At 38.1% G+C, this 16,694-nt stretch overlaps 1 protein-coding gene across 1 annotated transcript; it reads left to right on the top strand.

Annotated features, from left to right (window-relative positions):
* The first annotated feature begins 1,289 nt into the window (after positions 1-1,289).
* Positions 1,290-14,853, top strand: LOC148044347 (uncharacterized). Its single transcript, XM_087721345.1, has 4 exons — positions 1,290-1,523; positions 7,062-7,520; positions 11,657-11,797; positions 14,742-14,853. The coding sequence occupies exons 1-4, from the start codon at positions 1,412-1,414 to the stop codon at positions 14,744-14,746; spliced, it is 717 nt and encodes a 238-aa protein (XP_087577471.1). The 5' UTR covers positions 1,290-1,411; the 3' UTR covers positions 14,747-14,853.
* Positions 14,854-16,694: the final 1,841 nt, after the last annotated feature.

Genomic DNA, 16,694 nt, shown 5'->3' on the forward strand with positions numbered 1-16,694 from the left:
GCTCCTTGGTTAAGTAAGGAGCGGGTCACCCTAAACAGGGTGGCTGGGCAGTTATCTGCGGATGCGATAAGAGCGAAAAAATGTTGCTGTTTTGCCGCTTCTATCACCATTAAGTAGGATTTAATATGAATTCTTACTAGTGTTCGATCAGATTCGGACCGGCTGGCCCTCCAACCACTCTCTAGGCGTCTTTTCCGGCGTTTCATTTCCTGGAGCTCCTCGGTAAACCAGGGGGCTACCTGGGATCAACACCGGGTCAGAGGCCGCAAAGGCACAACACGATCCAAAGCCCTATCCCAGGCTTCCACTAGGGCTTCGGTCGAGTTGTGAGCAAGGGATTCAGGAAAAGTCCCAAGCTCCATCAGGAACCTTTCAGGGTCCATCAGGCGCCTGGGGCAGAACCATCTAGTCGGTTCCGCCTCCCTGCGGTGAGGGGTAGCAGTATGGAAGTCAAGCCTGATGAGGAAATGATCTAACCATGACAAGGGTTGGATAGAAATATCCCCTAAATCTAGATCATTCATCCACTGCCCAGAGACAAAAATCAGGTTGAGCGTGTGTCCCCCATTATGGGTGGGGTCTTGAATTAACTGAGTTAGGCCCATAGCCTTCATGGAAACCATGAACTCCTGAGCTGACTCAGATGTCTCGCCAATGGAAGGCAGATTGAAATCCCCGAGGATCATAAGCCTGGGGAAATCAACCGCCAATCCAGCTAACACATCCAGCAGTTCCGGCAGGGCCGATGAAACATAGCAGGGAGACAGGTACGTAACAAAAAGGCCCACCTGAACTCCAAGGCCCCATTTCACAAAAAGGGACTCACACCCGCCTATATGAGGCACAGTGACCTCCTGAGTTCTAAGACTTTCCCTAATAACCACCGCCACCACCACCCCGCCTCTGCCCTGGGCTCTCTTACTAGGGTTCTTTGAAATGTTACATCTCATCTTTCTTTTAAAAGTAGCTTATCTTACATGCCCTATAGAATTACAATAACACAAAGAAGTATGAATCATACATGTTTCATTTTAGGGGCACACAATCTTGTTATAATTCTCATGATATAAATAATAACTGGGACACATGTATTTTGCAATAAATTAAGGGGACAAGGGGTTTTGAGGAGAGACTACTTCAAAAACTGTTTTTCAAGTGCAAATTCTAGATTTAGCTGAGAGACTATTCTTAATATATTCCCCACCTCTCCCTGCAGCTTTGCTGATAGAGATTAGCGCTTTTTCCGACAAGGAGCTTCAGCAAATCCAAAAGTGACACTCCTTTATGCAACAGACAGAGAGCTATGAAGTGAAAGCTGTGGTAACATTAGTAAGTGTGACATTTGCTGGGCAGAATGTGAGTTCCTATTCTTCTGCAATACCAACAGGCAAACTTCTTTTCGTTTGCCCATATGCTTGGTACAAAAGACAAAAAAAGAATGGGTGCATATTCAGCTATGCATCAGGAGATCCCCAAATGTTATCTCTGGGCAATGCCCTTTCTTCTGATCTCTCTCCTATTAGGTAAGTAATTATTCTAGCAATTCTTTTCTTTCACGTTAAGAAAGATGACAATGGCATTTTCTTCTCAAATTATTGCTTATGATAAACATAGGCATTTTTACTTTCTTGGGAGTAAGCTCCACTAACCTTAGGGAGATTAATTTTGAATAAGATCAGATGGTAAATGTATGTGAATCCGGTTCCTTTACCCAATTGTCTCCATAAATTATTGTATAAAATATTACTTGAACAATGTAGAAATTTTTTTGCTAGACAAGCTTTGTATTTTTCACTTGTTTATCGTAAAATTTCTACCTTTGCACTAGTTCATTTGTTTTTATGCCTGTTCTTCTAAGAGATACCTCTATAAAATTTAGTGGCATAGCAGTTTTTTCACAGACCTAGCAGCATATGGGGACTTCGAAAGGAGAGAAAAAGGAGCAAGAGGTTGACTCATTCTGTCCTTGAATTAAGGGAATTCTGAAAGGTTTAGCTGCCTATCTAAGATTAAAAAAAAATATGCAGCTTCTATACAGCCATGAAGCATAGAAGCATTATTATCTTTGAATTTTACGATCACCACCGTGTCATAAGGCAAGACATGCTACCTCAGGAAGTTGGTTTTGGATGTCATGAAAAATCAGCTATTTCCCATTTCTTCTCCCAGTATCTGAGATTTTCTGTTTTAGCTGCCAGAATAATTTGGCTAGTTTTGAATAGCATGCACTTTCACTGGTGAGCTGATTGAATATTCCATTGTACTTCAAGCAAAAAAAAAATAAAAACAAATATATCCCCTTGAATTGTTTCTGGGCATTTTATCTTCAGATTAAGCCCATTAAAAAAGTTCTTAACATATAAAATTAGAGGCCCCTTTTTTACAGTAGAGTTCTTTGTAAATAATGCCTACCAAGTTTTATTGATTGTTCTTAATAAGTAATATTAAATATTTTATACACATCAAAATTCTGTACTATTTTATCTATGCAAGAGGTTTTTAATTGCTAATAACAATCTACTTGTAAGTAGAGCAGCAATATTTGTTATATTGATATGCATGATGTAGTTTTAGTTACTTGTATTCTTAATAAACTCAAGTCGAATTGATTACTTGTGCCTATGCGGACACAGCCATGCAATGTTCTTGTGAATAGAACAAAAGTAGCTTGCCAATGCATTTTTCTGTGATATTGTTGTCTTCCCATCTAAATACAGATAGTCCTCCACTTACAACCAAAACTGAGCCCAAAATTTTTGTTGCTAAGCAAGACAGTTACTAAGTAAATTTTGCCCGATTTTATTACCTTTCTTGCCACATTTGTTAAGTGGATCACTGTAATTGTTAAGTTAGTAACATGGTTGTTAAGTGGATCTGGCTTCCCCAATCATTTTGCTTGTCAGAAACTCGCAAAAAGTGATCACATAACCCTGAGACACCGCAACTGTCATAAATATGACTCAGTTGCCAAGCAGCTGAATTTTGATCATGTGATCATGAGGTTGCTGCAATGGTAATAAATGTGAAAATCAGTCACAAATCACTTTTTTCAGTGCCATTGTAATTTCGAACAGTCACTAAACAAACTACCTGTACCAAACCAGAGCATGTTTAATTTCTGAATGCAGACAAAGTGGTCCAGAGACCATCACCTGCACAGAAAGTGACTTTTTAGCATTGGCATTATGAACTCACAGAAAGAATTATCTGGTGCTACATCCCCCTCTTAACCTTATAGTAGGTGAACAACCAGCACCTTCACAGATAGTGCTGGTAAAAAAAAAAAAGAAGCTTTTGCTTTTGACTGGCTGTGTGATTTCTCAGAGTGAAGAATCCTTCTTCTGTGGTGAATTAAATCTTAGAAGGAAGTAGGTAAGAACTGGGAAGAGAGTCCAGGAGACGAGGAATTCAAGGAGCAAAGAATGAAAATGTTCAATAATAAATCAAGATATAATAATCCCTACAAAAGGGATCAATGAAAAGGAACCAACTAGAAAATATTGTCTATAGGAAACAGAAGCAAGAAACTCCCAATGGAAAAAAAAAGCTGTATCCTGGGAAGGAGATGACAAGTTGGAAAAGGCCATGAGGTTAATCAATAGGGCAACTAAACAAAATTATATAAAGCTAACACCATCTGGAAATCAAGAACCTGAGGGGGATGGAATTCACAATATTAAAAACTGAAATAACTGAAATAATCCACTTAAGCTAAATGCAGGGAGACTCTGGATTGAAGAGAGAAAGTATGTGTGGAAGCTTTAGATGGTTTTAAAAAGATGATTAGACAAATTCACATAGAAAGAGTCTATCATTGCTATTAGCCTTGAGGTCAGAATAGCATCTTCTGAATCACAGGGAGCATGCTAAAAATGCTATGGGGAAACAACTATCATGGCCTGCATATATATTTTCTGGATGCATCTGGATTACCAAATGTTTCTTGACAATGGGCCTCTGGACTGATCTAGTACAGCTTTTCTTAAGTTCAAGTATGATGTATAGCTGGGCAAAACTTCTTATAGATCAGTGGTGGGTTGCAGGCGGTACGCCCCGGTACGAGTGTACTGGAGCCAGCTTGGAGCACTGGATACCGTTCCAGTAAGGTGCTCTGGAGGGCTCACCCGCCCGCCCGAGCTCCTTACCAGTCTTTTAAGGCTTCCATGCACGTGCATGGCGTGTATAATACCTGTGCGATGCTCTGTTGAGCAGCTGGAGCATCGCGGAGGTGCTAAGACGCATGCATGCACGCTGCATGCATCCATGTGGACTCCACCAGGCCCGTTCCAATCGTACTGATTGGAACAGGATCCGGAACCCCCCACTGCTATAGATGCAAGGAAGAGCTGTGTGTTAAGGACAAAAAATAACAAACAAGGGATAAAAACCTTACAAAGAAGTAACTGCCTCTGAAATCTGACAAAAGGAATCTGTCACTTATAACCACAGCTTGGATGAGACATTTTAAGTAAGGAAGTGAGTGCCAAAACACAGAAGTAGGATCAATGGTAGCAAGAAAGATTTTTCTGTAGGCCATTCTCTCTCTCCCCTCTCCCCCCCCCTCCCCCTCCCCCTCTCCCCCCCCCTCTCTCTCTGTCATTGCATGCATCACAGATGAAAATAGGATCTACTAGCTTGGTTTTATATTTATAGGAGATGGACAATAGAAATAAATACCTCTAGACTACTGACCTTTTGCAATATTAAAAGACAACCCTGCATTGTGACCTTTATGATGAAGCCCCAAGAGAATGAGCTGGAATACGATATCACAGATGTGAATCACACGCTTCCTCCAATGCTAAACACAAATAAATATACACTCTTCCAACAAGTTCTGATATTGCAACCTAATCAGACCTGGCATTGATTTAAACTTTAGAAGGGCATAATCAATATACAATAATGCTGACATCTCTTCTATATTTAAAAATATTATATCTATAGAGACAACCAGTATGTATACGGGTAGGAGGAAGATTTCTGATGCACCCCCTCCCTCCCAGCTTCTCCTCAGGAAACTCAGTCAGGAAACTGGCAGAAAGTTGGAAGTCACTCCTGCTTCCTACTGCTTTTTTGCCTCTTCATGGCCATTCCGTTTCTTTGTTTAAATAAGGAAATACTGCATATCTGATGACCTAGCAGGGCATAGATTGTCTATGGGATATAAACATGTGCAACCACAAACACATGTATATGCGAAAAGACATCTACAAACATTATTTGATGTGAAAAATTGTCATAATTTAAGTACATTTGTGCTGAGTCACACCACACCACTTATTCAGGGTACTGCTATTGCTTTGATTAAACTTGAATGTCTTATTATCCTATTTAAAAATGCTTAAATCATATGATTCATTAGCTAAATGTGTTATTTCTTATTTCAGTCTGTTACAATTGTACATAAGAGGCATTTGGGGGAAAAACTATTTTAAGTATTTTCTTTTTCAGACCATGTAATTTCTCCTTCCTGCCACATTACTCCTACCTACCTCCACATATAAACTTTGAATTTACAAGAGACTGACAAAAATAAAAGTGTATGGGTAGTTCAGAACAAATCTTACCAGCAGAGTTACATATAGTTGCCCAGACGATGATTGACCTCTTTGTAAAAGACCAATTCAAAAAGTTGTTGTGGTGCAAATAGTAGCCTTTCCAAATGGGGAGCAGTGGGATCAATTTTTTTTTACTACCGGTTCTGTGGGCTTGGTGGGCATGGCAGGGGAAGGATACCATAACATTTCCATTCCCTCACCACTCCAGGGGAAGATTACTGCAAAATCCCCATCCGCCCCCCCACTCTGGGGAAAGGTTACTGCAAAATCCCCATTCCGTCCCAATTAGTTGGGACTCAGTAAGCAGAAAATAGATGTGGGCGGGGCCAGTCAGAGGTGGCATTTACCGGTTCTACGAACTCCTCAAAATTTCCTCTATCAGTTCTCCAGAACTGGTCAGAACCTGCTGAATACTACTGGAGCAGTGACAACTCTACATTGAAATTAATCACACCCTTCAGCTTCTATAGTAATTGATGAAATATGTCCAGAACCCAGTAACTAAGAAGACTATCATCTGAGAATAGTATGTCCAGGAAGGAAGAGGAATCAGCAAATGGACAACAAATGTTATCTCAGGATACGTAATTATCTGCTGGTTAGGAGTGGATGGATGCTACTTCAAATGCCCCATGAAAAAGTGCTTTTACTTCAATTGCCTTCCTCAAATTTTGCTTCATTTAAATTGTGTAGTCAAAAGTAATGGGATAATAGTATGGTTGGTTGTCTGCAAATGCTCTAAGGATCTTTCCTGTGAAATCCTGAAAATGTAGGTTAGATTTGTTTCTAATATACTTATTTCCCAAACTCATATAGTGTAATCATCCCTTTCTCATCCCTTCATTTCTTGATTTTTCTAATCTATTCTGAAGATCTTTCATTGAACCCCTAAACTATATAATGACCCCTCCCCACCTTCCTTCCTTCCTTCCTTCCTTCCTTCCTTCCTTCCTTCCTTCCTTTCTTTCTTTCTTTCTTTCTTTTTTTTATAAAAACTTCCCTTTGAAACACAATGCTTTACTGACTGGAAATTATGGAAAGTGCTAGATAGGGGAGTGCCAGTTTGAGAAAGACTATCCCCGAGTAGGGACGCGGTGGCTCGGTGGCTAAGATGCTGAGCTTGTCAATCAGAAAGGTCGGCAGTTTGGAAGTTCAAATCCATAGCGCCACATAACAGAGTGAGCTCCTGTTACTTGTTCCAGCTTCTGCCAACCTAGCAGTTCGAAAGCATGTAAAAATGCAAGTAGAAAAAATAGGAACCACCTTTGGTGGGAAGGTAACAGTGTTCCGTGTGCCTTCAGCATTTAGTCGTGCCAGCCACATGACCATGGAGACATCTTCGGACAGTGCTGGCGCTTCGGTCTTGAAATGGAGATGAGCACTGTCCCCTAGAGTCGGGAATGACTAACACCTATGTTCAAGGGGAACCTTTACCTATCCCAGAGTATTGTTACATTCTGAAAGAGTCCAAAATGTTGATCTGTCTTTCTACCTTTGCAGTGCTTTATGCTGGTGTTTCTAATGCCACACAGGAGAACACAGCCACTTCAAGCAATTCCTCTCTCCACCCTACAGAGTTTTGGATGAAGACAATGACTGCCAAACCGTGGCAACCATTTCTGTCTCAGACTCCAGAGAAAGAGAAAGCCAAGGAGGGTGAAACAGTGGTCTTTGGATGCCAGTATCACAGTCCTGTAGGATCATCTTTGAATAACTTCACAGTGAAGTGGTATAAGCGGGATGGAAAAGGACAGAAGGATGTCATGGAAAATAATGTCACTGCCCTGGAAAACAACACTAGAATTTTCATGGCTGGGAATTTATCAGAAGGTGATGCTTCACTGACTATATTAAAAGTGACAGCCAGTGACCATGGCACTTATTACTGCCAAGTCATTCTTTCCAATGGTGATGTGGTGACCGGCGATGGCACAAAACTTAGAATCCAGAGAGCACTAGGTAAAATGTTGTTCTGCTTTAAAAAAAAAAATGTTTTCAAAGATTTTCTAGAATATTTGCAAGTAGACTATCTGTTAAAGAAAGTATAGTGATCTCCTCCTCCTCCTCCTCCTGACATAATGATAGCCTAACAAAAGCCTTTTCTGAATGCATCTGAGGAGCATTGTAAAAAGTAAGTCACTTGGCTTTAAATATTATAGTCTGAGAATACATGTTTAATCATGTTTTTTTAAAATAAGCTAGGTTCACAAAGCTCATTAAACCATAACATATGGTTTAATATTGTAAATATGGTTTACAAATTACAATGAGAAAAAGCACATAACTTAAAGCATAAATCACAATGTGTAAATGGGTGGGGAACCTTAAACACTCAAAGAGCCACAAAGGTCGTAAACGGAAGCCCCCTTTTCAATTCTGAAGCTGACCAGAAGTCTACAAATTTAAATGACTAATCCAAGGTTAGTCAGTTGTGTACGCAACCAATGAGAAAAGGGCTTCTGATGTGGTAACAACTTGGCAGAAATCTTGTGGTGTAAGATTGTGGTGTTTATGAGACAGTAGGTACTTTCCAAAAAGATTAATGTTTTTGATCAAGCTAGTGAGATTGCTTGCCATTATTGAAAAGATCTGACAAGGTTAGTAGATGCTAGGAGAAACATGTGTAACACTGCTATTATATCTAAAGGAAAATACTCTCTGTTTTAAGTTCAGCTTGTGAGATGGGACCCATCAAAGGCAGGGAGATATGCAATTCTAAATATGATTTTCTTACTCGTATCGCATAATGAAGATTTATTTATAACCAAAAGAATGTTGTTTCTTTTTATTACATAAACAATATTTTTGCTTTCTGGACTAATTGTTACCGGTCTTATCTTTAATTACAGGTAGTCCTCAACTTAGGACCACAACTGAGTCCAAAATTTATGTTGCTAAGTGAGAAATTGGTTAAGTGAATTTTGCCCCATTTTACAACTTTTCTTGCCACATTTGTTAAGGGAATCACTGCAATTCTTTAATTAGTAACACTGTTGTTAAGTGAGTCTGGTTTCCCCATTGATTTTGCTTGTCAGGAGGTCGCAAAAGGAGATCACATGACTCCGGAACACTGCAAACGTCATAAATGTGAGTCAGTTGTCAAACATCCAAATGTAAATCACATGACCATGGAATGCTGCAATGGTCATAAGTGTGAAAGATGATAATAAGTCACACTTTTTATTGCTGTTGTAACTTTGAACAATCACTAAATGAATAGTTGTAAGTCGAGGACTACCTGTGTTCCCTTTGGTCTATGCTTTTCTCTAAGTTTTTCTTATTTACTTCTATTTCACTCTTTTGCTTTGCTTGGCACTTTTTCTTTAAGTCAAATAAAACTTCAGATTTATGCATGTCACAGTCTTAAACCCACAGCCCCTTATAGTTATTTACATGGCTTCTGTTCTGTTGGCTGCTGGGTAGGGAGTTGACATCATTGCTAGTTGCTCCTGGAAGATTGTAGCTCATTTGTGACTCCCAAAGGGCCTGTTACTGGCTGCTGCTGTAGTCTGGCTTTTTCACTGCCTGTTTCTGGAGTGTCAGATATATATCAGCACTCAGGGCTACACGGAAATTCTCACCACAATCTGGGCTCCCCTGGAAATGCTGACACCTAGGTGATCCGGTGATCCGGATGAACCACTTAATGAACTTTCAGTTCCTGTATCTTTGGTGGCTGGGTTATCTTAGTCACAGAGTTTATTTGATATCCTCTTCTGGTGCTTTGTCCCTGTCAAAGTTGTCTGCTTTTGTTTGCTGTCACTCAGTTGCTGCCTGACTGGCTATTTTATTCTGTTTCTGATTTTCTTTCTTCTTCTGTCTTCTTGCCTCTTTTCTCCTTTTTCACCTTCCTTCTGCAGTATTATCATCATACCATTTGCCTTAGAAATAGTAAGAATAAAGACTGTAAAAGGAAGAGGCGAGGACACACCAGTGCTTTATCTCCCAAATGCTCTTCCTTTCACACGCTTTCCATGTCAAAGCTATACAGACACTTTATTGTGTGGACTGGGTACATATTTAAGTGCTCATAAATATAAATAAATGTTACAAGAACCACTAGCCAAGCAAGCTTCTCTCCTTCACTTTTATACTATACTGTCTTATACTATATCAAGTCTTTTGACTCTTAGTAGCTTTCAGCAAAACAAAAAACAACATAGCAAATACAAAATTGTCATCAACTCAAATGTTTTAACATAACACCTGTGTTATAAATATATCTGTAATAAATTTCAATAAATTACATTTATACTGATAACACAATCATATACCTTACATACAGTATTTGCTGTTCCTTCCTGAAAGCTGACTGAAAAATCTAGGTTTTTAACAACTTCCTGAAAATCAAGATTTTATTTGGAGAAAAAAGTTTGGAGATGACAAGGTCTTTCATAAACCCCTTGAATTGCACACATAATTTAATAGTCAGCCAAAGACATTTCTTCAAAATTGTATTACATGGCTATATCGGGTAGTCCTAATGACTGCATGGATAGCTATATTCTACACCAGAGGTCTTCAAACTTGCCAACTTTAAGACGAGAATTCTGGGAGTTGAAGTCCACAAGTCTTAAAGTTTCCATGTTTGGGGACCCCTGTTCTACACTAATTGAAACTTCTAACTGGACTTCTGTGGCAATCCAAACTAGACCTTTTTTACAGTTATGAGGTTATAAGGACTAGATGGCTAAATTCTCAAGGAATACAATGAAACCCACCTTGGAAGTTAAATAGCCAGGAAAGAATTTACTAGAAGCTTTTGTTTTTGGAGACTTCGTGGGAGTTTTCTTTCCTAAATACAGATTCCATCTTGTAATATTTTCTTCCAGCATGCTTGGAAGAAAAGATTGTAAGAAGGAATCTGTATTTAGGAAAGAAAACCATATTTACCCAGATTCAGTGAGTAGCCAACTAAAGAGTGTGTTATTTTATTCTTGAAGTACTTAGGGTTTGTCTATTTCCTTTGGCACCTCCTTTCTATGAGATTTGAATGTACAGCCATTATTTTTGTGTATATACGATATTGGAAGCCAAGTTATTTTCTCTCAATGTCATCCCCATCTACATTTCTGTTTGCTGTTGTGTATTTCCTAATCAACCATTGAACAATTAAGTACTATTTTAAGAAGACATTTTGGTGCCAGTTTGTGTCTTGGGAGTTACAATGATATGCTTCATATCCCTAGGCCTCAGATGGCTTAGGCCTTGACCACCAGTCCAATAACAATTGATTTTATTTATTAACTAGAATACCTACTTTTCATTTATGTGCTAAGGAAGCATAAAGGTAAAGGAAAAGGTTCCCCTTGCACATATGTGCTAGTCATTCCTGACTCAAGGGGGTGGTGCTCATCTCCGTTTCAAAGCCAAAGAGTCAGCACTGTCTAAATTCATCTCTGTGGTCATGTGGTCGGCATGACTAAATGCCAAAGGCGCACGGAACGCTGTTACTTTCCTACCAAAGGTGGTCCCTATTTTTCTACTTGCATTTTTACATGCTTTTGAACTGCTAGATTGGCAGAAGCTGGGACAAGTAATAGAAGCTTACTCCATTATGCAGCGCTAGGGTTTCGAACCACTGAATTGCCGACCTTTCTGATTGACAAGCTCAGGATCTTAGCCACTGAGCCAATACATCCCTTTTTAAGGAAGCATACCTCCTCCTATTTTTCCCCTACAATAACCTTGTAAGGGAGCTAAGAGAAAGACCTGTTTTTGTCTCAATTAGCAAAAAGGGGCAGCCTTTTTCTTTCCTTTAGCATTATTGTTTGTTTGTTTTTTAGTTGGCAGAGAGTTAAAAATGGTGGTAAGGAATACTAATGAAAGCATTAACTGTGGGTTCATTCTGGACTGTCCTAATTGGGTACTGTAGGTCAGTCCTGACAGGATGCATTAACTTCTTTTATATATGCACAAATATCAAAGCTCAACAGAATGATACTTTCCATGTTTAACCAAGTTCCATTAGAGATAGGCTCAAGTAAGATGAACCCACAGAAACATTTACAGTGGCAACATTTTACCATGTGGATGCCCTTGTGTTTTATGTTGAATGCAGTACATTTCTGACTAGGGCATGAATTTCCCCTTAGGTTGGCTTGGTATAGAAGAATCCATTGGAACAATCATTGGTGTGGTGGGTGCTGGAATTGGAGGCCTGGTAGTTCTGATTGTAGTCTTAACTCCTCGACTGCGAAAGTGTCTTCCATGTGCTAAAACAACAGCCCATGAAGGTAGAGTATGAAATGCATGATCATTTAATCAGTTAAATGCTGTATGCAATTCTAATAAATGCAGGGCATCTGTGTGGTCCAAGCACCTTTTTTTTGCTTGTTCAGAATTGTCACCTAAAAAGTTGTGTAAACATATTTTTGTTGTTTCTTAAAGATGTTTTGCCCAGTTACAACAATCTAAGTGTAACATTATATGATATCTTTCATGTGAAGTGTTAATGAATACTAAAATATAGAAGCATGCCTTTACTTGGCTAGTCTATTTATTTATCCAAACCAATATTATTTACAAAATTTCTTCTCTGCTGAGCTGATGTCCTATTTCCCCATCTATGTTTGTATAAACAAAGCCAGCATATCAATTTCCATCCTCCTTGCCAATCCGTTTACCATCTCTATTCTGAAATGTTTATCATGTTTTGTAAGTGTGTTTCTAATTATAACCAAGGTGATTGGTTTCCTTCCTCTGGCTTTGTTGCTATCTCCTTTCCAATTATCAGCCAAAAGGAAAACACCCAGTAATCAGGATCTACCAGTTAATATGGATAGTCTTACTTTAAGGTTCAACATATCTTCTCTAACCTGGATTGCCATCTGCTCCTTCTACGTGCATTTGGACATTTCCCAAGTTGAAAGAATGTGATTTTAAACATGCATAGGAAAATACCCTGATCAAAATTTGCTTTAGAAGGGGGCATGGTTTAATTAAATTGAACTATGTACACTTATATGGGAATTGAAGTCAGGAAACCCAAATTCCAACAGATTCTCTGCCATTAAAGTTCTCAGGATGATTATCTTAGGCCTCTCTCCCCCCGCCGATCCCCCACACCTATTCCACCCAACTGTTATTCTGAGAAAAAGTAATAAGGGGAAGGAATGCGATGCATGGCAGTTTAGATTCCTGAAATGAAATTTGAATGGAACTCTTAACAGATAAATAACATACAATAAATTGGAAGGTTCATAGATTTTTTTAAAAGAATCTTTTCTTTTGAAATGTGCTCATCTGCCAAATAAAAAAATTAAAACCTAAGAATTAAATGGAGAGGTAAAGAATAACTTGGGTATTTTGTAACTGAGAACCCCAATATGATCGCTTCTAATGAAGAGAAAATCTCCACAGCAGCCCTTTTAAGAGAGCATCCATAACATTCCAGAAGACCCCAACGTTTTAAAGTTCTCCCCATTCCAAAGATGACTACATCCTTAATTTATATATGAGTAGATTATAATCTATTTATTTTATTCTATTCTAAATTTGATTTTAAGTTAGTTGCAATTGTTTCTGTATATATCTGTATCTCATTTATGTGAACGGGTTTTTTTTTGGAGGGGCGGATATATTTCATACCAGTTTGCATGCATTTTTAAATTGTTGACTTTCTAGAAAATATATTGCAATTAAAAAGAAAACCATTCTGATATAATACCCTTAATATTAGAAAGCCTCAATATTGTGCACCCAAGCCACAAATAAAAAAAAAAAAACTTGCATTGGAGAATTAAATGCTAAAATCACCTGTGCCAAGACCATTTTTTCCTATTCACTTATAAAATCATCCAACCATAATAGTGTTAATATAATAACACTAGTGAAGAGAGGTATTATTTGTCCTCAGTGATTGCTGGGTGAAGCTAGAAAATAAATTACTAGTGGGGGAAAAGGCTCAAAGCGGCATCTTAAATAATCTTAAATGTCTGGAAAGGATGGGACTCTAAAACAAATGGAGTTCATTAAGCAGGATTATCCATTGTTTAACTGTGGTTTATTGACTAAATAACAGCCGATTAAAGCATATTGCAGAGTTTAGAAATCCGCAATGACTGGATTTATAGAAATGTGGTAGCATCTTCTGGCTAGGAGTTTATCCAGGCATGTTAACATCCTTTTGTCAAATGAGCTGCACTTCTGCAAATCCTGATGAGCTCTTTAGAGGAGTTTGCAGCCTGCTGTGAAGGCATTTGTATTCAAGATCTTTTCATGTTATTCTGTATTTAGTCCCCAAAGAAAATAACTCTAAAAATATGCTGTATATTAAAAATAATTTTGAATGGTTTCTTTTGATACTGCAACTGTTTTTATTCCATTTTTTAAAATGTGCCAATAAAATATTAGCAAAAGTTTTGAAGCAGAATAGAGGACCAATACAAAGACTCAAAATGCAATCAGATTGACATAGATTTAGTTCATGAATAACATGCATTTTGACGTATTTCCATTTATAATTGCTGGAGAATAACCAAGGATTAGTGTTTTAATATCACAACTCAAATACGTTACTGCAATATATATTATCAGTGTGAGCTGTAGGCATTATACTTTAATTAGTGCATGATTAATCTGTTCAATAAATTACCATAATCTATGCTGATGGTCACTAACTTGGATGGCTTTAAAAGGAAATTGGAGAACAAGTCTTTTAAGACCTATTAGTCTTGAAGAGTCAGTACTACCCTACAACCAAGGCAGCCCACTTTAGTATATCAGGTGCAAGTGGACAGTTGGAGAGTGGTGCATTTCATGTTCTTCTTAACATCCCAGGTGCTAAAATGCTTTTGGTTGGCCACTGCAAGAAACAAAATGCTGAACTGAAAAGACCCTCAACCTGATCAAAATTATTACATTCTTAACCAGAAGTCTTAGATCATAGTGGTACATGAATGGATAAAAGAATAGACAGACAGGCAGGCAGACATGCCTGTGACAATTCATGGGTAAATGCTTTGGGTATTTCTAGATAGGCTTTGAATTTGCTTTATTTGTAGAAATTGAATTTGTCTCTGACTCTAACCACAGAGAGAAGAAAGGCAAACTTGCTGCCCAAAGTCTTTTGACTGGCATTGACTCCTACATCTGGAAGAATTTTCAATTGATTTATATTATTTGTCACTATTTTCACTTTACTGCTCATTTACTTTCTTCTTTTTCTTTCCCCTTCAGCATAATTTGGAGCAATGGACTAAAGAATAATATCAGCTATGACAAGAATTGCATAGTTAATCAATAAAAACAAAACTATTGTTGTTCATGTATTTTATTTTTAAAAAATAGATCATATGCCTTTTAAGAAAAATATAAAGTTTATTGATAAAATGAATGTATCAAAAAGTTTACAATTTTAGATTAATTTTAACCAATGGCTTACTTGTCAGTTACTTGTCAGTATGGACAATGGCCTTCTAGTCAATATAAGTTAATGATTTTATTACAGACTTTGAACAACTGAGATTGGGAAACCGAGAAATTGGTTTCAGGGGAAAGGGACAGAAGAAGGAGGAAGGAATAAGGACTGCACCCGTAATACTTCTCTTCAGAGTATCCTCTTCTGCCATTGCATTTCTGACTACACTGGCAATCAGGGCATTTTTTATGAATGGATGTTCAATTCTGTCCTATGCGGGTTACTATTTACACATTGTATAGGCAAATGGAGTAAAGATTGGAAAGAGGAGAATAAAACTTTCTGATGCGTAAAACGTGCAAATATTTTTCTAATTAAAGAATGCACTTAGAAACTTGCAACAGATAGATTAGAACTAAATATCAATACATACTTTGTGTCATATATCCTGTTTTCCCCCAAATAAGACTTCCCCGGATAATAAGCCCAATCAGGCTTTTGAGCACATGCGCTAAAATAAGCCCTCCCCCGAAAGTAAGCCCTCCAGCAAAATATTGCAATACAGCAGCAGCCATGAGGTGACCACACTCGCCGCCTCCTGCACTTCAAAAATGACCTCCCCAAAAATAAGGCCAAGTGCTTATTTTTGGGGGGGGTGTCAAAAGAAAATAAGACCCTGTCTTATTTTAGGGGAAACACAATATTGATAGCTAGGGACTAGGATATTTTACCAAGGTAAACTAAAAAAATGGGAGAAAACCTGTATGAAACAGCAATGATTGCAATGATCAACAGCAACCTCATTTCTGCATAAAGGGGAAGAAGCTTGGGCATGATAGTCAAGCAGTGGCACCCATAGAAACCACACTGACATTAAAATGGTGATATATATGATGTGGTCATGCAAATGCTGTCAAAAACATCAGTTTAAAATAGTAATGACAGTTTATTAAGGGCATAAAATAACAAAAAAAAGTGACACAGTGTTAGGTTGAAAGAAAGAAAATAGGCCATGTGGTAACAAATTATAATTGGATAAAGCCAGTGTGAGAAAGCAAATATGCATGAAAGAAAGATTTATGTACTTATTTACATCTTGCCTTATTTATTTTTATAAATAACTGAAGGTGGCGAACATATCTCTTCTCACTTTTCCTAATTTCACAGTAAAGATTTTAGTTAAGTACATAGAAAATAAAAATGGATCGTAGTGTCATTCTATTTAGGTACTGGCTTTACCTAGAATTTCCATGGGGTTAGATTCCTGCCTGTATCTTGAAAGCTGGTGGTTTAGAATCCAGCTTCCCCCTCCCCTGCCTGCTGTCCAGCCGACTGCTATTCCGAGGAAAAATTCAAAAGAGAAAAAAGTTGGTCAACTAACCACACCAAACTTTTCTCTATAAATCTATTATGGATATTTTCGGACATGACAGGATCCTAAGAACATCAATGGTCACAGTGCCCAATGCAGCCACACACACAAAATGGACTCTTTACAAAAGTTTTTTTTTTTAATCCATTAATGCACACAGTCATATGGACATTGCTGGATGTAGGCTACTGAAGGGCTGAACTGACATCAGTGTTTGTCATTCATATGGGTTAACAGGACCACAAAAACGTAAAAGAATTTATAATGGCAAACATACTTAACAGTTGTAGAAATGAATGTTTTGGATCAGCATCTCCCTGCTTATGTTTGTGACAGATACTTTGGTGAAAATTATCATTCCTGATCATGTGATTAGGTTGGCTATGGATCTGTAGTTAAA

The sequence above is a fragment of the Thamnophis sirtalis genome, unplaced genomic scaffold, assembly GCF_051295495.1.
Source record: "Thamnophis sirtalis isolate CommonGarterSnake01/CBP01778 unplaced genomic scaffold, rThaSir2_p1.2 scaffold_8, whole genome shotgun sequence".
In the NCBI taxonomy this organism is placed as follows: Eukaryota; Metazoa; Chordata; class Lepidosauria; order Squamata; family Natricidae; genus Thamnophis; species Thamnophis sirtalis.